Source organism: Delphinapterus leucas, chromosome 10, assembly GCF_059928025.1.
Source record: "Delphinapterus leucas isolate spDelLeu-1000000601 "Yukka" chromosome 10, BTC_Dleu_Yukka2, whole genome shotgun sequence".
Lineage (NCBI taxonomy): Eukaryota > Metazoa > Chordata > Mammalia > Artiodactyla > Monodontidae > Delphinapterus > Delphinapterus leucas.
Window position 1 is genome coordinate 11,797,233 of NC_143138.1, and position 20,991 is coordinate 11,818,223.

The 20,991-nt window shown below is 45.6% G+C and overlaps 1 protein-coding gene across 29 annotated transcripts in view; it reads left to right on the forward strand.

Moving 5' to 3' along the window:
* JARID2 (jumonji and AT-rich interaction domain containing 2) overlaps positions 1-20,991 on the forward strand; it is a 243,443-nt gene that overhangs the window by 171,423 nt on the left and 51,029 nt on the right. For 17 of the 29 annotated variants that reach the window (XR_016394549.1, XM_089918351.1, XM_089918350.1 and 14 more), the window contains one exon: positions 9,192-9,361. The exons of 8 other annotated variants lie outside the window; for them this stretch is intronic. Coding sequence is in view for 16 of the 21 variants with exons in the window: in XM_089918351.1 (XP_089774477.1) it covers positions 9,192-9,361 (170 nt within the window). In the remaining 5 variants the exon portion in view is untranslated. 4 more of the 29 variants (XM_089918371.1, XM_089918369.1, XM_089918370.1 and 1 more) reach the window with 4 other exon arrangements.

Genomic DNA, 20,991 nt, shown 5'->3' on the forward strand with positions numbered 1-20,991 from the left:
TTGTTGGGTTAAACGGTGTCGGTAACATTGTTCATCTCTTACTTTCTGTGAAAAGTGGCTGGTTTCTTATTTAGCTGGCGTCAGATTTTAGTGCAGGTACTAAAAATTGGCTAATGCCAGGCTTATCATAAATCTGCGAAAGTCAGAATTCCCCTTTCAGGAGTGATCCCAGAGCTGGTGTCTAAAGACTGTCTACTGCCACCTATTGGTGCTTGTTGGCTACTTCATGGGATTTCCAGTGGGTGGGGAAGTTGTCCAGAATCCCTTTTCTATTTGCCGTCCTTTAAATAAAGCAGATCCCTGTTAGCAGACTTACTGTCCAAGAGGCTGAGGATGTGAGAAGCTGAAGTAAGCCTACTCTGTCCCTGTCTTTCAGGGACTGGTTAGCTCTCCCAGCACTGCCTTTGTGCTTTGGTCCATCACGTGCGGATGGACTTTCGAGTCTCGCCCTGTGCACAACTCCATGGGGAATGTTTCTGGTGGGAAGTTTCCATAGGATTGACTTTTCAGTTATACTGCTAGGGTTCCACTGGGTTCTGTTGTTTAATGAATGAACTGTGTAACATTGCAGGATGAATTTCTTCGTGTATTTTTCTTCTCTCCTTCAAAGAACGAAGTAAAACATGATTCCTGCCTCACAGAGTCATTCGGTCTCCCTTCCCAGCCATCGTCTCTGCCAGGATTCGAGGAGTTTTCTGGCAGTTCGCAGCCGGGTATTGAGTAACCTAAAATTGAGAAACTGCTGGGGTTCTTGTTGAAATAGTATTTTTAAAAACAAAATTGGCAGTCCCACCTCAAGAGAGAATGAATGGAAAGGCAGATCAGCATTTCAGCTGGTTCTCTGAGGCTTTCACAGATGAGCGTACTTTAGGTAACTTGTTCACACCTTGTAACTACAGTAGTGTATTAGGGATTTCTTTGGCAGATCCATGCTGGATTAAGACTTTTAACTTCCATGTGTTGGTCTTCTGACTCGTGTTATCCTTTTGTTACTTTTGCTGTAAACAGTTTTTGCTCAAGACTGCCCTGAACCCAACAGTCTTTGTGGAGAGGAGCATTTGCGGCTCCTAGATCCTGGGTTTGGAGGTGGATCCCCGAGAAGGAGAGAGAGGGTTATGCGGCCTGGGGGTGGCGAAACCTGCGGCTTTCATTGGTGGTAAACTGTAACACATGTGACACTTGTGACTGACAGAACAAAAGGGCTTTGTTGCCGCTTTAATTGTTGATTAATGATGATCCCTCTCGAATTTGACATGGTTGCTTTCTAGAACACAAAAGAAGTCAATGTCAAATATTTCCTTGATCATGACAGAGTCAGGATTTCCAGGCAGCCTCGGTTCTTTGACACTTCAGGATGCTGCATCAGACTTTAAAAAAATAATAATTGCATCATTTTATTAATGGGATCCAAAGCAGTTCTGCATATTACTTTTCATACCATTTGTGTGGGCTCCCACCACCAGCCTGAGATTTGTGTGCCCAGCACATGTTTTACTTGGGAAGACACCACGTGTATCTTGTAGATATTTAGTACTTTTGGTATTCTCCTTTCTCTCCCCTGACCCTTTTTACCTGAGGTAAAGAAAACGAAGGCTCACCTTTCTCTCTGATGCCCGCCCACTTTCTGAGGGAGTGCAGTTATTTGTGAGCATTTGGAGTATCTTCCGAAGGCGGGTGGTGTTTGGGTTTGCAGTACGTGCCTTCCCTTTCGTCTGGCCTTTTGGTGGGTAGAGCTGATAATATACTCAGTGGTTAGGTTAGCCTTCCTGAGGATATCTCAGGGTTCTGAAGGAAGTTCTTGTGTTTTCCTAAGTGAGTGATTTCTTCCTAATTGGAAGGATTAAGTCTTAAGGCGGCAGAGCATAGACAGCATAGTAGTTAGTAGTTTAAGGGAATATGGAACAACGTTTGGCATTGTGCCATCTTTTTTTTTTTTTTTTTTGGAAACATCTATATTTAAACGTTTTTCCACCTCTGCCTTCTAAAGTGCAAGGCGGTATGCGTATCTCAAGATCTGGAAGTTATCACGTTTGCTGTTTTGCCTGACAACCTGTAGTTGGGAAGTAGGCGCTAGCAATCTTTAGCAACACAGGCATTTTGGAGGTTTTTATTTCCCACTTGGTACAGGCTAAGATCAGTACTTGTCACCAGAATTATGAAATCATGATGCAAGAGGAATTATTACAGGAACGACTATATTCAGGTTTTATAGATGAGGTCAGCGGAGATTGGAGCTAGAAGGACCCTGAGTTGTTTCCTTTTCATAGGGGTTCTCCGCCCTCCCGCCCCACCCCACTGCTTCTGCCAACAAGGAAATAGAGTCCCAGCTTGCCCAAGGTCACAAGGTAGTTGAACCAAAGCAGCCCAGGTTTTGTGATACCATGGTTCTTTTCCTCGTACCACTCTGACCAAGCAGAACTTTACAGGGTTTCATCTCCAGGAGATTCAAGCAAAAAAAGTTCCTTTCGGTATATCAGGTTAATAGCAAACTTTTACTCTAGTTGCCTGTGTAATTTAATTTAAGACAAGTGCTGCAAATATTTAACGTCTGCGGTTTTTAGCATAAACGATTTCATCTCTTTCTATGTTAAGCAAGAAATGAGGCCTCTGAACCAGTATGGCAAGATCTCCAGAAACACCTGAAAGCAGGCATTTCTCTTCTCATGGAGCTGCAGACCTCCCTTTTCTGTCACTGGGTGAAGTTCCTACACCCCGATGAGACAAACACCCATTGTAACTCTGGAGCAGGGTGGGACGTGAGCGCAGAAGGATGGAGCCTGTTGCCAGGGCTTCTTGTTACCAAGTTTGCTGTGCGTTGGTCTCTGCTAGCCTCCGGGTTCACTTGAGGATGTGTTTATTTTCTCTTTACTATACAGGATGTTTACAGCCATCCTGTGTGGTTTGCCCGCAACTGCACTTGCATTTGAATTTGGTGGGCAGCTTGCCCTGGGCAGGGGATATCCCCTGCCCGACCCATACAATCTCCAACACACACCCGCCCTTGTTTCTTTGACTAGCTGCCAGGTCTGTAGTGTGTGTGTGTCTGGGGGTAGAATAGAGTGGGTACTTATTTTGGAGATGGAAACACAGGAATTTTTTTTTTTTTTTTTTTTTGAATAGGCCTTTCAGCAAGTTGGCAAAGCTTCAGGGCCAGCTCCCACACCGGCACAAAGAGCCTGGCTATGCGGGTCCCTCTGCATTTGTGGGATATAACGCATTTTCTTTCTTGAGTGAACACACACCCTGCGCTCCCACCCATGCATTGCTCTCTGTTTAGACTTGGGGTGTAATCTAAATAACTGGATTTACCAGCTTATGTTTTTAATATTGGAAAATTAAGTTAATAAGATGGTGTTTGGCATACACGGCCCTCCACAAGGACCGGCTGGGCACTGCTTTAGACCCCCTCGTCCCCCTCGCTCCCGCCTTGTCCAGCTGCGTTGCGTGCATACCGCTCGTCCTCCATGGGTTTGTAAACTATCAGAAATCCTGGGCAGAAATGGAATTTAATTAACCTAGAAATTGCTGTTGTGCCATATTTAGGGCTGCCCTAGAAATTGAGCACACAGATAGCAATAAGCCGGTTAACTCTATCCTGTAGGTAACCCCAGAGGAGACCCGGAGACACAGTGCCACAGTGATGGCGGGCTGCCCGGAAGCTTCCAAAGGCAGGATTTGAGGAGGGCAGGAGAGGGCACCGGGAGAGTGTTACAGAACAAACAGTATTTGGCACAGGACTTGGTCAGCCACCAGTGGGTTTTCTTTACAAGCTTTGTCTTGGAATTTATCTGTTAACTTGGAAAATAACGCTAGTGTTTATTTTGGTCTGCTTCTCTATTCCCATAAAGGTGCTGTACTTTTTTCTTTTTAACCTAAATATGAAATATATTTGAAGACTTATTGGGGTAAAATTTTATGTGATCAAGCGAAACGTTCCTTTGGCTGTTGGCCCCGATGCCAGCGAATCCCACATGAGAGAAGGCTTCACTGTGAACCGTGGGGCGTGGAAGAGAGGAGGGAGAAGACGGACGCCCTCCCCTCCAGCTCACGCAGCTCGTCAGGAAGCGCCGTCTCTGACGTGCGGTGGTCTCGTGTGCAGGGGCGCGTGGCAGGACCTCCACACCTGGGCCAGCGGATTGTGGCCCAGGGACAGGTGTCCTGCGTGTGGACACGTGGGGTGCAGCCGCGTGCCTTGGGGTGGGGGGGTACCTTGTGACGCAGCGTGGTTGACAGCCAGAACGCGACCTTAATTGGCTTTTGTTCGATGATGCTCCTGATGGGCAAGTGGCTCAGTAAATTCTCAATAAGCGGTGCCGGTGGTGGCGGAGGAAATTGTGACCGAACAGGCAGGTGCTTCCGAAACTGATGCTTAGTGAAACTGGATTCCACTCGACCTTCGCAGAGCCGTATCCTGGGATGGCCAATAACTTTACTGGTGGCAGAACCACAGGCCTCTCCTGTAGCTCTTGGGTCCGTTTCAGATCTGTCCAGCCATCTCCCTGCCACCTCCGGATTGCCATGCCCTCTGCCCCTCTGCTCAAAAAACGTGTGATTCCTAAGGAATGAGTGAGGAAGTGGTATTGTTCATAAATGGGACAGCAGCACGATGTTCCTGCTCTTCTCTCTCAACACCTATGGAGGGCTTGCCCTCGACACACGGCAGCCCGTACGTGCAGACATAGGACATAAGGAGGCCCTGGCAGGAGAGCGCACTCTGTAGGCCATCGAAGGGCAGAGGAATGGAAATGGAGTTGAGCGGTAGGTCCTGGGGGATGTGCTATTTGAGGATGGCTCAGTCTCTCTGAGGAGGTGACTTTTGAACAGAGACATGGAAAACGTGATTCTGTAAAAAGCAGCAGGCTGGAATGTTCCCCTCGCTGGATTATAGGAAGAAGCCAGCCATGGTGAGATAAAGGGGAGAAGCATTCCAGCTAGAGGGAGCAGTCTGGAATAAGCAGGGTCCCCTGAGAACCTTTGCCTCTATCCTAAGAGCATTTATTTCTACATAGAGTGACACTCTGGGGGGATCAGATCAGTAAAGCAACGTTCGTATCAACACATCCCCCCCCCCCCCCCACCGCCCCAAAAAAGAGGCACTTTTGCTTAAATGGGATTCACACCAGCAGGGCTGAGCTTTGTTGTGACTGGGTTGCCATGGGGCTCCTGTCCCTTCTAGAGAAGGGACACCCCAGATGGCCTTACCCACGACAAGGGCTTCAGATAGCAAGCTCTGCATTCTCTGAATTTTTTACTCTTTTAATTCACATACACACATTTACACCACGGAAGGTGAGGAACAGCGATGATTTGATCTGAAACCACTTCTATTCCCTAAGCCTCACTGCCCCTCAACCCTAGATTTTAACACACTGTAAATAAAAGGTTACCCTCAATGTATTTATTCATATATACATGTATTTGCACGTTTCTTCCTCAGTTGGTTTAAGTTTCTTCGGCTTGCTGGAGAGTTTGGTTTTAGTTGGTTTCATTGACCTTCCTGGCACGGAGGAGTCCTCTGTAAGGGAAATTCCTTCCTGGATCAGTTAATAAAAGATCAACAGAGAAGTGAGTCTTGTGCCACTTGACACTCCTGTGGTTTGTGTGGGACAGACGCCCTCTGTATTTTCTGCATTCTGGCTTGCTGTGCATTACCGACGCGAAGCAAAGGCCCTCCTGGCTAAACTTCAGGCAAAAAAGCCTTTGGAGGCCCTACATTCTGCTTGTTTCTTCCCTTGATGCCCAGGAGCTCCACACTCTCTCCAGCCCCACCCCAGGGTGGCTCTGAACTCCCTTAGTTCAACCTAAATTTCCATTTAAAGCATCTTCGCCCTGGTAATGGACTGGAGGGGTGTTCCTGGTGGAGGGATGGGTGGCTCCCATCTAGATGCTCCCATCTTGCTGGCCTGATCACGGCTGGCGCCCAGCAGCTGAGTGCAGGCCCTCCTGGAGCTCCACCGCCCTTGGTGGGTGTCTGATCATGCCTGTCCTCTCCTGCACGCCAGCCTCCTTCTTTCCCCAGCACCTCCGGGTGCAGATAACCTAGGTCTTCAGCACATCTGGACCTCCCCGCCCCCTTTCTGTACTGATTTTAAATAACATACACTCATTTTCTCGTATCAGACACTCTAGAATGAATCACCTATCCCGCAAACATACCCCGAATGGCTAAGAGTGCTTCCTCCATGGATTTGGCCTCTGAGTTGTGTCATTCAAGCTCTTTTGTTGCGTGGGGACAGCAAAGCAAAGTCACACCTTTGTAATCCCCTGGGACCCGCACACACAAAGCCAAACCGCAGACCTGCACTTTCCACAAAGTACGGATTCTTCTGGCCTCTTTAAAACAAGATATTGGTTTGTCTTGTTGTTTAGGTCCTGCTTTCATCTGGGTCTCACAAATACTTAATCACTTGGGAGCTTGGCTTAGTCCTCTGAGGGGTAATTTATTTTACTGCCGCTTTTTAATCTGTTATGCCCTTGTTTTTCATAGCCTCCCTGAGAAAGTCATCAGGGAAAAAGCGCCTTTTATTTGAGCAACGGTCGGAGCATTTATCTTTGAGGTTATGAAATTGTAGAATGTTTTTCCGTGTCCTGCTCTGTCATCTGTGTTTGCGTGTTTGTTTTTCATTCAGGCTGTGCCGTCTTCTCATTATGTGTGGCATTTGTCATTGCCGACTTTTGAGAAAGCAGTAAACACTGAACATCCTGTTCACGTACAGGCAGTGATTCCATAAAGCCCCCTTAATGCCCAGAGTGTGAGTTGTGTCCATTTAAATGAAGACGTACAAATCAGAAAATTGCCAATTAAAACCCCTGTTCAGTAGGAAAACATTACAGGGGTTTTCTTTTAACAGGAAGGGCAAGTTGGAGGAGAGAAGGAGCTTGTTGGAAGAGGAGGGTAGTTCTGTTGGGCTCAGTCCACCCCGAGGGTGGCAGGGCATGGCGCCGCTGTCTACTTTTCTGTATCCTGTCCTTTCTCTGAAGCGATCCTGCTCAAGGCACGGGCTGTTTGCTGCCTGGTGCCAGTGAGCTGAATAGAGAAATGGAGAGTGAGCAGTGAGCATGTTAAAGCAGTTGAACAGGGTGATTTTATGTCTGTGAGTCTAATAATAAATTTGAGCTTGTAGTTTATGTCTTTCATTTTCCCCCTACAATAATTATCTTATAAAAATATCCATTTGTAAAAGACAGAAAATCTAAAGGGGACCGTGAGGGGGAACCAAATGCAAAACGGATCCTCTTCTGCGATGGTTTGAGAAGCACCGCTCCTTCTGTCTCTCACACACACCCCACCCCCATCTGATCCTCCTTGAAGGTCAGTCCTCTGGGCTTGGAGGCTCTCCCAGCACACACTTCTGCTCTCTCATCTTCAGGACATTCAGTTGGTTGCAAAAAAAGAGGTCTTTGTTCCTCACAACACAGTAATGGGAGCATTGTTTTATTCCCTTACCATTTATGATGTTTGGAATTTCTGTTAAACCTTGTTACGTGGCTGTTTTCCTCTGGTTATTCCTGGGTTCTGAAGTGCTTTTGATTAATTGTGACGTTTGTAGGATTTTAGGGACTGAGGGTTGTTGTCCAGTTAGTATGCAGCAGTCATGCTGTCTCCCTGTTGATCAAATGTCAGTTCATATTGGGAATGTGACCTATTCAGGAGTGTTTCTGGTGGGTCGTAAGGGAGGCAAGAGTTGAGTCTGGGCAGGACACGGGAGGTTAAAACTTAAGGGAGCTAATTTTTACAAAGTGGAAAACCAGTGTGTGTGGGGGGGGTTTATTTTTTTAAATACTAGAATGTTAACTTAAAATGTTAGGGTATTTTGAGCACCGGCAGTTAAAGATACTATGCTTACTGTTTTACATGATCTCAGCGATAGTTAAGGGAAGACTTGTTTGTACTATAGAATTATAAATATATGTAATACTCAAAGCAGCCTTGAGCTGGGGTGGCTTTATCAGCCCCACCCACATAGTGATTGACTCCAGTTTGGGGTTCTGAGCAGATCCGTTTAAAGCCCTGTGCCATAGGGCTGCTTTTCGATTCTTGTTTTTTCCCTGCTCTCAAATACTGTTTCTTGAGCATGTTTATGAGCAGGGCCAGAGAGGTGGTTTAAAGCAGGACACGTACAGGTTCACACCCTCAAAGGTGTTTATTTTCTATTAGGCTGTTGAGATCTTGAAAATTCAAGGAAGAGCTAATAGGAGGCAATTTATGGTAAAGGTCAAGCCTGTTATACAGGGGGTAAAAACACTTAGGTAGATAAAGGAAAACGGTTACTGGCTACAGCGTTAGGAAAAAAGTAAAGAAACCTTTCCAAGAGTCATTAGGATTCAAATTAATAGAGTGTCTGACATGTAAAATTGTGTGAGTGAACAATGTCTGGTTAAGGAGATTGAAGTTGTGATTTGTAGACACCAAAGGATAAATTAGGGGATTGGTATCTACGTAGGATGGTAATAGGGGAGAGGCCTGAGAAAGGTAGGTTAAGGCCAGTTTTTCAAATCCCTAACTAAGGACTTTGGACTTTTTGTGTGGGCAGAAGGTAACCCATAATTTGGCCATGAAGGAGGGGTTTTGAATAGACTAGAGAAGTGGTCTTCCCCCCCTCCCCCCACCCCCTGCATTACAAGCTTTAATTCCAGGTGGATTTATTTGGCTGAATTGGAGTTAGAAGAGCTTAGAGATGGGGAGACTACTTCCTCTGGGGGTGTGAGACCAGGTCAGTGACAGGCTAAGGTGGACGGGGTGTCCTTACACAATATGAAGGCGGTTGTGCATGTGTCTGTGATAGTATCGTGTTAAAGCACAGAATATGCTAAATAAATGTGGTAGATGATTTGTGAAAAAGCACGGAAGTCATTAATACCGTGTCACCTAATACCGCACGCCACTTTGGAAATACCCAGGCACACACTGGCTTGTGCACAGGCACGCGCTTGTGTGCAAACGTACACACGTGCTCATCGTGCATATTTTATATCAGTGTAGAAAATGTAGCCCTTTAAAGCAAATTTATTGCCCTTTAAAGCAGGCTTGTGGTTTACAAGAGTGAGAGAGATATAGAGAACCTTAATTAGAAACAAAGAGTTTGCTTGAAATAAGGTCTCTCTTCCCTTTTGTGTCATGATTTTATTGCTGCAGGTAGATCTATATCCTCTGATCTCTGCTTGTTGTTAATTTTCTTTTGCTTTTACAGGCCCAGGCTGCAAGCACAAAGGAAGTTTGCTCAATCCCAGCCGAATAGTCCCAGCACAACTCCAGTAAAGATAGTGGAGCCATTGCTACCCCCTCCAGCTACTCAAATTTCTGACCTCTCTAAAAGGAAGCCTAAGACAGAAGATTTTCTTACTTTTCTCTGCCTTCGAGGTAAGACTGTGTTGCCATTTTGGAGGGAGCAGCCTGGTTGAAGGAAAAAGGGGCAAGGCCTGTCCCCAGGAGTTTTGATGTTGGCTTTGGTCTCTGCTCTACAACCTCTTTGAATTCCCAGCCTGGTTTGAGGGAGTGAGAGTGTAAAGTGAGGAATCCCACCCAGAGGGTGCTTGAGCCTTCCTGTTTCTCCTTCCCTTTTCCTCTGATTCCTGAATCACCTTTCTTGGCATCTCAACACACAGTGTCACAGTTTGTAGTCTTACATTTTTTTTTTTTTTTTTGTAGTCTTACATTTTTATAATTGACTTCTCCCTGACATCCTTTTAGGACCTCTGCCACCCCAGCATCACCGTCACAGACATGCTTTGCAAATTTGGCTTTTTGTTTTGTAATTTTTTTTTTTTTGGTGGGGTAGTTGTGGATGGGTGTTAGTTCCCGTTTCCTAGTGTTTCCTGAGGTCTGAGAATAAGCCACGCTAATGGAGGGTCCACTCCCTCCCCCCGCCATACTACTTTAGGAAAAATAACAGTAGTGCTTTGTAGGTGTAGAAAACAGTGGAAATATTGGTCTGTCCATATGAACAGGACCAATGAACGGAGTGCACGGAGAGGATTTTGTAATTACAAAATTACAATTTTGTAATGAAGGATGGGTTTGGATTTACATGGCCTTATTTTGGGAAAGTCTTTACTGTAGGAACTAAATGAGGGAAGAACACAGAAAATGGTGAGGGAGATTGAGGGGCCTCTCCATTTCAGGTAGGAGCATCACAGAAGGGAGTCTTCGAGCTTCTCGTTGCCCTGTTGGGCCATAGCATTTCAGTCTGTTCTTTGATTGATGGTGCTCACGTTGGTCACTGAATTGCGGCAGGTCTGTCAGGCTTTTCCACGGAAAGCGGACCCTTGGCAGCTTTTGTGATTATACATATTTCATTGTGAGGCTCTTTGTTTTTGTTTTTTTTGTGGTACGCGGGCCTCTCACTGCTGTGGCCTCTCCCGTTGCGGAGCACAGGCTCCAGATGCGCAGGCTCAGCGGCCATGGCTCACGGGCCCAGCCGCTCCGCGGCATGGGGGATCCTCCCAGACCGGGGCACGAACCCGTGTCCCCTGCATTGGCAGGCAGACTCTCAACCACTGCACCACCAGGGAAGCCCACGAGGCTCTTTGAAACTCCATATTTCATTTCTCATCAAACTCGATTTACTCATTTTTTGGGGATCTGGATGGGCTCATTTCCTGTTTTGTTCAGAGGGTTGTAGTCTGTTACTCATCTGTTTTGATGTTTGATTGTCCCAGATCCCATCAGTGTAGCCCCTTCAAGCTGGCTGCCTTGCCCTTTGACACGTCCCTGTCATGCTCCCATCCCAGCTCCCTGACGCAGTGGAATGTCCTGGACTCTTGTTGTGTACTCCCTCCCTCAGCCCCGAAATCAGCCATTTCTTCTAAGAGCCCTGTTCATTTTAAGGAACAGCTGCTCTTTAGAAGCTAGGGTCTGGGCTTGAGGTGTGCTCATAGCTATCAGAGGGAAATGCGTTGTGTGTGTGTGGGGGCATGTGCAAGGGCATGTATGTGCACATGTCTCTAGGTCTGTTAAAATCCATGAACGAGCACCAGTACCTCCTAATTTTAGTTTAGCACCAAAGGGTTCCTTCTGGTTTTCTGTTTTTTTTTCCCTATATTAAACAGTGAGAAAGTTGACTCCTGTTATCCATAAATTGTTTATTTGATCCATCTTTTCCAGTGTGCCCCACCTCCCATCTCTTCTGCCACCCTCCCCATGGAGCCCTTCTGATCTCACTTGGCTGGGACCCTGTGAACGGCCTGACCTGTGTGTGAACACCTACCTCTTCATCCTCCTTTGGCTCTCGCACACCACAGGGGCTGCCGTGGTCATTACACACACACACACACACACACCCCTTCTACCAGTTTGCTTTAGGACTAAATTGTTAGGGAAGGGAAAATGAAGGGTGAGGTTTTTGTTTGAGATTACAGGCTACTGATATGATAGTCCTGGGAGACTCAAGACATAAAGGAGGAGAATAACTGTATTTCAGTGCGGACCACTTCTCCCTCACGAAAGGGAGGTGGGGTGGGTAGCAGGGCCTCCTGCCAGCATCTCCCTTGGGTTTGAAATAGCTCTTTGCCGAAGGAGTCTAGTGATCCTAGGTGTTGAGGGTGGAGATGGAAAGGAAGGTGTAAAAACCCACTAGCAAAGAACCAAGTGCAGGATTGGCTGTGAAGGGTGAAAGGAAGAGGAAGGATGAGAGTGACCAACCGGCTGGTAGACGGTGGGGTGGTGTCATGAGCAGTGGAGAGTGAGTGGGACCAGGTGCTCAGAAGAAGGAATTTGAGCCAAAGGGATCTTTGAAGGGTCAACAAGTATCATCAGAAGCAAGATGGTTCAGGTAAATAATTAAAGCTCTGTGTTGGTAAGACTCTTCATTGTGTCTTTTTAATCCCACTGGAGCCACATTTACCTTGGAGCCATGCCTTAACTCTTTTCTTTAGGAAGATTCACTGATCGTGTTCTATTTGGATGTCAGAAAACTGCTCTGCAGATTATGGAATTTAGTTACGAAAGTTTTTACCTATGGAGTGGGTGTGACTTGTTTTTAGAGCGGAATTTGTATGTTTGTGCCATGTGCCTATATATGCATAAGTTTTTTAAAATCATATTTTCTCTGGTTTGGGGTGATTTAGGGAGGACCTTGCTTGGAGAGGCATGCTTATTACTCGAGTAAATGGCACATAGGGAAAACATTACCAAGTACCCAACTTTGACATTTCCAGGCTCTAGACACAAGAGAATCATGTCTTTTCATAGACACAGTTTACTTCTGTCACTTGTCAGATGGAACAAAAGTTTCAGTAAGTGAAACATAAGATGTTTAATTTTGGAAAAATGCTCTGAGGCTTGGAAAGTTATTCCTACATTCATGAGCCAGACAATAAAAATAGGCTTCGTTGTTTATTTTAGCTGATGTGCAATAAGGTTTTGACACAGAGTATTGCACTCTCTTACTCTTCCTCCTGTGCTTTTTAGATTTAAGGTATTTTATTTTAAAAGCCAGGGCTATGTGAGGTCAGGTGTGTTTACCTGATCTGGCTTTTCTAAAAGCCTCAAATGATAGGTGATTCGCTAAGTGCTTCATGATATTGGAAATGTGATGGGTTTGGTGGCCTTAGATGGCATACTTTAATATGCAGTTGCTTGAGCTAATTAAAACTCATATTTTGGGCTTCCCTGGTGGCGCAGTGGTTGAGAGTCCGCCTGCCGATGCAGGGGACACGGGTTCGTGCCCCGGTCCGGGAAGATCCCACATGCCGTGGAGCGGCTGGGCCCGTGATCCATGGCCACTGAGCCTGCGCATCCGGAGCCTGTGCTCCGCAACGGGAGAGGCCACAACACTGAGAGGCCCGCGTACCGCAAAACAAAAACAAAAACAAAAACAACAACTCGTATTTTGAGGTGTACAAGGGTTAAATAGACAAAGCCTCTTGTAGTGGTACTTTAATAATTCTCTTTCAGTTTCAAATGTTGAAACTTTTTTTAGTTATAAATGTATTTCATGTTCCTCTAGGGAAGATCAGCAGAAAAGATGGAGAAACAGACCAAAAAAAAAAAAAAATCAAAATACCCCTCATCTCCCAGAGACAACCACTGTTTATCATCTCCTTGGTGAAAATGTTACTAAGCCTTCTTTGTGCATATACAATACAAGTCACACACCCCAAATGGAATTGCATTATATTTTTATTTTTGCAATCTGGTTTTCCTATTTCACACTCTCACATAAATACCCCTTCCATCTTGTGGATGTCTCATCATTTATCTAATTCTTGATTTACATGTAGATGTATTTCTAACTTTTAGGTGTCAACTGCTGGTGACACTTCCTCACTTAAGTCTTGGCCTCATCTGGCATCTTAACAGACAAAGTTGATAGTTGGGAATTTGATTAACTTTTTCTTTTATACCTGCATTCTAATTCTGCCGCTGCTTTTTTCGTTCGGGTTCCACACCAAACAGAGCTTGTCTGAGCCCCAAACTTCATGCTCAGCCTCAAGAGCCCGGCCACTCCATCACCCTTTACAGGAGTCTCTGGGTAAAGGAGACAGTCTTGATAGGCTTCAGTATTGGTGGGAAAGAAAGCCTGGCTGCAGAAATCGTGAAGGAATCAAAGACCTGGAAACGATGTTTATTGCCAAGGATTACAGATCATCCTTTTCTCCAGTCCTCCGTTATTACCCGTAATAGTCTCAGTGCTAATTTGGAATATGAAAGAGAATGAATCTTGAGACTGAGAAAAAGCTGGCAAGTAGAGTTCTTTAAGCCTTGGTGTTCGTTACCCATCAGTGACACTCAGCAAGCCCAAGACCCAGCCTTCTCCCCACAGCTCCATTAATATCTTCAGCGAAAGCCTGGGGTGGGGAAAAATGATACGATTAATAACTCTGGGATTAGTGTGTACATGTCAACACAGCAGCCAGTTGTTCAGGGATAAGAAGCTTTAGAGATTTAAAAAATCTGTCGTAAGGCATGCATAGACCTTTCAGCTAAGTTTGGCAGGGCTCTCTCCTTTCCTATTTAATATCATGACCTAAAATCTCTAAAGGAACGGAAGAGTGAATAGTGCAGCCGGCCCGAAGTCTTTGCCTGCAGTGTATTTATCTTTAAATGGTTGCTTTGAAGGGGGTCCACATGGCTCCTGCCAGAGGCATAATTAGCATCTTTTGCCGAGAAGGGGGAGGGGTGTGTGCCCTGGGCAGCGTGCATCGATTCTAACCATCGCAGCATTTTCTGTCACCGGTCTCGTTATTCTTAATGAGTTCTGTCTTCTTCTCTTTGTCCTGACTATGATTATTAGCAGGTTAAAAAAGCTTAACACAGCAGAGCAGTGGCAGGTTAAATGATTCTCTTATTTATATTTTTCTCTTTATGGGGCTCTGCAAACAAGGGGGATTCCCAAGGGGCATCCCTGAAAATACACATCTACACATGGTTCCTTCTTCTGACCGTGGATGTCACAGTCCAGTGTCACAGTTCGGAGGAAAGAGAGATATTTTGGAGGAGGAGCCATGGCAAAGCAGTCCTTTCTGTTTTGGGAGTGCTTGCCTTTTGTTTCGCAGGTCTTAGAGAATCTTCAGCGATCAGCCGTCATTCAATTGCTAATTAATTCAGCAAGCCTTTATTGAACGTTTTTTATATGCCAGACACTAGAAAACAGATTAGCAACAGGAAAGCAGTATCCCTGTGGTAGGTGCGATAGACCAACTAGGCAATGCCAGGGTAGAGGGTGCACGTGTGGAACAGGAAGGGACTCTGCCCAAGGCTCTCTGGGATGGAGCTGGCTTTGTAGAAGGAGAAAGTTCTGCAGGAGCCCCTGCCAAGGCCTGGGATGGTGTTGGGTTTGTTTTTTGGAGGGCCCCTCGTTAAAGCAGGGGAGTTAGACGTGTCCGATTCTGTGGGCCCTGGGCTGGATACTCACCGAGGTTCTTCAGCTGAGAGAGGAGACATAACACGTCCAGACCCTTATTGAGTAAGATGATCTCGGCTAGAGGAAGGGCTCTCTAGCGGGTTATTGTAGGAACACAGGCCGGAGGCTGAATGATCCTAGTGGATCTTGGGCAGATGACTTAAACCACTCTGAGTCCAGGTGTCTTCTTGTGTAAAATAGGTGTGTAGTTAGCACACAGTTGCTGTGGAGTTAAAGTCATGGGTATGAAGCAGGCCAGATGGTGCCTGTGGTGACCATCCAGTGGACTTAACTTAGGTTTCCCAGTGAATTTAGGCAGGCGAAGAGGGTATTGGAGGAAGCTTCCATTTGCAACTGAAGAGGAGCGTTGTAGAAGACCAGCTGAGGAGAAGGCAGGTACCAGAAGAGACAGACCACCCGTGAACTCTCTCTAAAGGCATTCATTGGCTTTATTGGTAAGGAGCACATGTTTTGATAAGAGTACTGGAGTTGGGTATTGAGGAAGCCTGGGGTGATTTCGAGGTCACAGAATGAAAGGGGATTAACCTGCTATAAAGCAATTAAGTAATCCTCCAATTGCAAGGAACACTATGGCACTAGTAATGAACTTCCTTGAGCAAAATGGGAATACTTTACATGAACTCTTTGGGGAGGAAGGCCTTCTGTCACGGTGATGATACACAGCTTTTTTTTGATGGATCCTTTTGAGAGGTGTCGCATCTTAATTTTTGAGAGCGGTAACAGACAAAGTGGTATTCTTGCCACCCTGAGGATTTCAGTGGCCAACCCTCACTTTTCTCCAAATCAGACTGGCCTTATGTTCCTCATATGCTTAGTTTTCCAAGAGTCTGTATACTTGGCTTAGTTGTGCTGAGCAAGCAATTTACTTGCCAGGATAGTTTATCGGGCTAGTTATGAAGAAATACGAAACCGTTGTGTCCTTAAGCGCCAAGGAGGGGAAGGATGGATCCCCTTTAATTGCTCTGTGACCTCGATCAGTCGTTAAGACTCCAAGACATTTTGCTCAGAGGGTTGGCCCCACTCCAGACTAGCTGGCCTCCGACCAGGCTTTGCCCTCCCTGCAGATAGAGCAGCTCCCTTCTCCCTGCCAGTGGCTGCTGGCGCGGAGTCAGTATCCTTCTCACAGTTGCCTGTGGCCTCCCCCTTAGTCTCTGGAGAGTCCCTTAGTATTTCTTGTCCTTTCTGAAATCCATTTAGAGAAGGTAGATGGAAGTAAGGAGAGTCCGGTTTTGTTTACAGAGCACCTTGCTGGCAGCTGACAGCACTAAAGTCATCAGGATCCATGTCCCAAAGGCAAGGTGCCCCTTCTACCGTATTCACGTCTGATAGGATTTGTGGACACTTTCGTGGTGGAGAGAGCACAGACTTGGGTGTTCGGGTAGTCTGTGTGTGGCCTTGATGAAGTTAGTTTCTGACTTGTTTCCACTTCTGCTAGGTCGAGTGTGCTCTGTGGTGTGATCTGCACGTTCACTTGCTGGGAGGAGATCCAGAGACCTCATTGCATTTGACTGGATGTGTATGCGTTTGTGTACGTTTCAAGTCACAGGTGTAGACAGCCTCATGGGAAAGACAGTAAGCAGATTATTCCAGCTTTTAGTTAAATGATACTTTCTCCCATTGCTGTGGTCGGCTAGGTCGGCACTTGAGCCGATGTGTCCAGAGGGAAAGTGGTTCTCGTTGCCAAGTCCCTCATGTCAGGGCTCTTAGGACACGTGCCCTGCCGTGGGGCATTTCCTAAATGTGCGGTCAGACTGGCACACCTGGGAGCACGTAACTGAAGAGGGGGACACTGAAGTGACCGTCATATCATCACTTCCTCCCTGTTCTTCCTGAAAAAAGGCTCTTACGGGCTGAAGGTTTCCAGCTCTCACAACGCATTACTCTGCCCAAGTTCCAGAAATTCTAACTGTTGAGTTCATTTTGTGTTTCCATCCTATTTCTGTGCACCGCACTGCCCCCCTCCCCTTGTTGCCAGTCTGCTAACTTTCCCACTTAGTAAAGCAGAGAGGAAAGAGATTGCCTTTGCTCTCACCTGTGGAAAGTGACAGCCTGCTTTTATAGTTTCGAGTTGTTTTTGTCACTGAAGCCATGTGTCAGCCTAATGCACTGAAGTGTGGGTGTTGACAGTGCTTTTGCATATGCTACCTCGTAGGCCTCTGGGGTCATCACAGATGTTATGTCTGAAGACATTAATCTCATTGTACAGACAAGTAAACTGAGGCTCCTGACAACGGGCACGTGACTGCCAAGCTGATGCTTCATCCTGGACTTCTGGATTCCATGTAGAGTTCTTTTCAATGATTGGCGTCCTGTTTTTGGATAACGTGTGTATTATAAGGGAGAGCAGTTCCAGGACGGGCTTCATCGCCCAGGTGCCTCCTTATCCCATAAGGAATTAGGGGCTCCCTTGGTGTTTGGCCTTTGGCTGGCGGGCTGTTTCCCAAGCCCTGCTAAATGTGCCCCTGGTGGTGCCAGAAATGACATTAGCTGCATGTTTAAAAATTTTATTGTAATATTAACTACATTTTTTTTAGGGCATGTGATATTAATTTTCTACTGATATAATAGAATCCATTTAAATCATGAATATGAATCACTTTAAAGAAAATAGCAGGTGGATATGGCACATAATCTCAGGGCCTATGGAAGTGGGTGAGGTTTGGGAAGTCTTGGTGTAAATTCTTCTTCCCTGGTAAATTGTAAAGGCCGACCTGGAAGAGACAGAGGTCATCATTCAGTGTGTTACAGTTGTCCCAGTCTTTCAGGGCACTTGGTGTTTACGTGTGGTGTGCCTGAGTGTTCAGGGTGAGTTCGGATGTCTGGTCTGTGAGGGTTGCTGGTGCCTGGATCAGTGCCGGCTACATACACAGCGGGATGAATGGACCAAGGCAGTTGTACCCACTTTCTCCCTTGACTCTCCAGTTTCGAAGGATGGAGCCCTCTCCTCTCCTCTAACTCGGGAAATCAGTAAATAACTATCCCTTTCTCCCCCTACCCAGGCCCTACCAGGTCACTTTGAAGTTCTGTATTTTAATTTAATATGATAGTAGGGGCTGATTGCTTTCATTCTGTTTGTGTATCCTGAAGATCAATTACAGACACGCCAAATGGGGGGAGGGGAACAGCCCAGAGGTTATTAGGTCAAGCTACAGAATTTGACTCCCCAGCTAATGCCAGCGGGCAAGGAATCCCTTTAGGGTCTTTGCAAAATAGAGCTGAGCTATGTTTAGCATGTTAAGATAAAGAACTGGTCGGGGGAGGGAAGATAATGAGAACGAGGGCTTGTATGTGTACATGATTCATGGAGAAGAATCCAATTTTATAGAAACCACAGCCCAAATTAGAGAAAGCAAGCTTTTGGATTAAAATGATTTCTGTTGTGGTTGTAACATACCACAGTTTGATTTTTGTCCAGATGAAAACATTTGGTTTTCACTTCAGTAAATATTGTGGAGACATTGCCAGCTAATTCTGAAAAGTAATGAAATACGGCTTTGGCAAAGCGCAGATGCATTCTGCACTCCCGATTCCACCGACTGATCCAAGTTCAGATTTTTTTTTCACGTTTGCTAATGTGCTTGAATAATCAGGAGAGAAAAATCTGCCTGCGATTTTAATAGAAAACTGTATATACTAAATACACACGTATAACTACCCGCCCCCTCATACCCTATGCAATCCTTAACGCTCCTAAAACACTAAAAGCATTCACTTTTCATTGATTACTCCTTTAAAACTACAGAGTTTGTAAAGGAGCAAGATGGTGTGATTTTGTGTGATAAGCATCCTGTCTGACTTGCACGATTGGGGCTTATACCTCTGATGGGGAGAGCCCACCTGAGGACACCAGGTGTGGGTGCTGCAGAGCCCTTCCTTTCTCAGACCCCTTGTTTTCACCTCCTTCGCCTGTGTTTTGCAGCAGAGCCCTGCTGTAGAAAGGGAAGGTTATTTTCGTCCCCGTAGATCCATGCCCGTTTTTCTGAATGCTGAACCCACAATGAGCTTTTCAAAAGTTTGCCTCATCTGACATTTGGAGGGAAGACGTTTCCCTAATAAATTTTCTAGAGAGGAAGCTTACCTCTTACGTGCGAGAACCTATAAGGTGCCAACTATTCTTAACGAAAAATTCTAAAAACACGTATAGTCTTCTGTTTTCAAATACGAAATGTTAATTTAACTTTCTGTTCACACGGCCTCAATTTGATTATCTAATATTCTTGTTCACCCATTTTATACTGAAGAATGTGGGATAATTTACACCAGTGATAAACAGCACAGACTTCTGGTTGATTTTAGGGCTTCAAAATATCCTTTCCTTCATCTTTTTCTTTTTCTGTGTGTGTCTAGCAGATTCCTCCTCCTCTAAACTTATTTGTAAATTAGATAATTGAGCTTGTAGCTAGGCTAAGAAGAAATAAATATGCCCTATGTGAATGTCTTGACTAGTTTGGCTTCTCAGATGCTTTTGGTTTTCTTTTATGTTTGAGGTTCTTCTTTGGCTATTCTCTAGGTACTACCAGACAACAGTCAGTGTTTCTCCATCACCTTGATTATGAAATGTGAGGTGATCTTACTGGTTTTGTGTCAACAAGAAAGAAAGAAGCTGTTTTTGCTGCCTTTCCCCTCGTGCTGTGCTTTCTCCTGATCTGGAATGTTGGCTTGGCCTCTCCGTGACTTTGCAGATGGACATGTCAGTGGGGTCTTAGAGGGATTTCCAGTAGCTACATGGTGACAGAGCTTTGGAATATGCAGCATTGTACTCTGTTGGATTTAGTCTTTTCTCCTTGCTTCAGTTTGACTACAAGGTTAATGAGAGGTACAGGTATGCAGGTCCCCAGTAAAATTCTGGAGGTCTGGTTTTTCTGGGGGAGAAGGCTGTAGTTGATGAGGCCACTACTGAGGGGCAGGTTATAGATTGGCAGTGGCTTCTTGAACAAAGCCTGGAGAATAGTAAGGCCATACCCAGGCTTGGGGAGAGTGCTGTCCATGATGAGTGGCACCGGCGGAGGGGAGAACTGGCACAAGCCTAATATTTGAACCAAGGGCATCTTGCCTCTGTTAGTAATTAACTGACCTCTCCGCCTGAGGATCCTTATTATTGAGCATTGGTCGTTTTCCTCCACTTATCCCTTCTCCCTTCTTTGTACGAGCCTCTCCATTCCCCATCTGGTTTGAGAATCTTCATTGCCTTTTATTTTGTTGATGCTTGATCTTTAGGTCCAGACCAACATGTCAGTCATCTGATGAGAACCCAAGTCACCTTTCAGGGTGAAAACATGCTGCTTTTATCCCCTGTGCCTCCATACTTAGAGAAATTGTGTCCTTTCCCACTTCTGACTGCAGAGCCAGTCCCGTCAGAAAGATTTTGCATTATTATAAGTTTTGGTTTGAGAGTGAGTCCCTCAGGAAACACACACCTCTACCTCCCCTTTTACTAGTCTTCTGTTTTCTGTTTCACTTTTCTCTTAGCCTCTGACTGTCTTTTAGAATATGTAACAGGTTCCATCACTTTGTTTATATTTGCTGAGAAGCTGTTTAAAGAAATGGATTCATGGGACTTCCCTGGGGGTCCAGTGGTAAGGAATCAGCCTTACAGTGCAGGGGACTCTGGTTCGATCCTTGGTCGGGGAACTAAGATCCCACATGCCGCGGGGCAGCTAAGCCCGGGCCACAACTACTGAGCTCGCAAGCCTCAACTAGAGCCCGCAGTGCCACAAACTACAGAGGCCATGCGATCTGGAACCCATGCGCCACAGCTAGAGAGAAGCCCGCGCGCCGCAACAAAAGATCCCACGTGCCTCAACGAAGATCCCGTGTGCCGCAGCTAAGACCCAGCGCAGCCAAAAATAAATAAGTAATAAATAAATCTATATTTAAAAAATGGATTCATAAGATTGGTTGTTTTCTGCTTTTGTTGAAGAAATTACCCCATATGCTGTCTTTAAGATGTTAGTGAAACTTGGATTCTGAACTGAGCTCCTAACATCCCCTCCATTTTAGTTCTTTGGAACATAAATTTAATGTTCACCCCATTCTCAGAATCTTGAATGTAAGGAATGTGATGCTTTATACATTGGGTTTGAGTTTCAAAAACTCCTCAACAGATTCTGTAGGTGGCAGTTAATTA